Below are 938 nucleotides of genomic sequence, written 5' to 3'. Positions count from 1 at the left end.
AGGACCCCCAAACATGGGTCATCCCCCCCCCTGCCAAGCCCCAGAGACCCCACCTGCCTTCCTCTGGCTTTTATACTTGGGCCCTGCCTGCTCCCCTCCCCCCTCCCTCCCTCTAGTGCTGAGTATTAAAATAGTCTATAAAAGCAAGTGACCAAAAATCTATAGCTCTAAGAATACCTGGTTATTTTCTGCTGTCTTTTGTTTTTCTGGTGTGGATTTTTTTAATGATAATTATTATTGTTATTGGTATATCTCCTAATCACAGTTAAACCTGAAGGAAAAAAGAAGGGAGAAAAAGAAAAAATAGAGGAGAGGAGGAGGGAGGGGACGCAGCTCATAGGTTGGACGGCAGTTTGGAGCGCACCGGCTCAGACCTGGCCCCAGGTTCCCTCTGGGGAGCAGCAGTCAGAGGGGGCCCCCCAGAAGAAGTGGCTCTTGCCCCAAATAAAGAAAGAGGGGGTGGCAAAGAACCTGAGGATGTCTTCCGAGGCAGAGTGACGTGCTGGCCAGGGACGGCACCATAGGGCCTCCCGGGGAGACCGAGGCCCCCGCTACCCCCGCTGCCGCCCCCGCCTCTGGGAAAGAGAGGGAAGGCTGCCACCGACTCCCCAGAGGAGTGCGGGGAGGCTCTGCGGAGAGTCTGCGCCCCGTCCTGGGGGAGGGCCGGCTGAGAGGCTGAGATGAGCTTGAGGTCCTGGGTCAGGCGACCAGGGGTGAGGGGCGGCGTGCCCCGGCGCTGGGGGACCTGCGGCGGCGGGGGGCTGGATGCAGGGGGCAGGAGCAGGGATCCGTGGGAGCCAGAGGCCCGGGGCGGGGCACTTGGGAAAGTTCTTGGAGGGCCCGGGCTGTGGCCAGGAGGGCTGGGCCCTCCTCGGGGGGTGAAGGCGACAGGAGAAGCCCCCCCTGAGGCCCCTGCCACCAAGGACAGCCGCTCAGGC

The 938-nt window shown here is 61.2% G+C and overlaps 1 protein-coding gene across 1 annotated transcript in view; it reads right to left on the bottom strand.

Moving 5' to 3' along the window:
• Window positions 1-334: 334 nt before the first annotated feature.
• The window catches only part of HCN4 (hyperpolarization activated cyclic nucleotide-gated potassium channel 4), a 97,894-nt gene continuing 97,290 nt past the window's right edge, over window positions 335-938 (bottom strand). Inside the window, 1 exon segment of the mRNA XM_010831421.1 lies at window positions 335-938. Within this exon segment, the coding sequence (XP_010829723.1) occupies window positions 335-938 (604 nt within the window).

Source organism: Bison bison, unplaced genomic scaffold, assembly GCF_000754665.1.
Source record: "Bison bison bison isolate TAMUID 2011002044 unplaced genomic scaffold, Bison_UMD1.0 scf7180017864526, whole genome shotgun sequence".
In the NCBI taxonomy this organism is placed as follows: Eukaryota; Metazoa; Chordata; class Mammalia; order Artiodactyla; family Bovidae; genus Bison; species Bison bison.
Note: the sequence above shows the minus strand (reverse complement) of the source record. Positions and strands in the feature narration are given on the sequence as shown.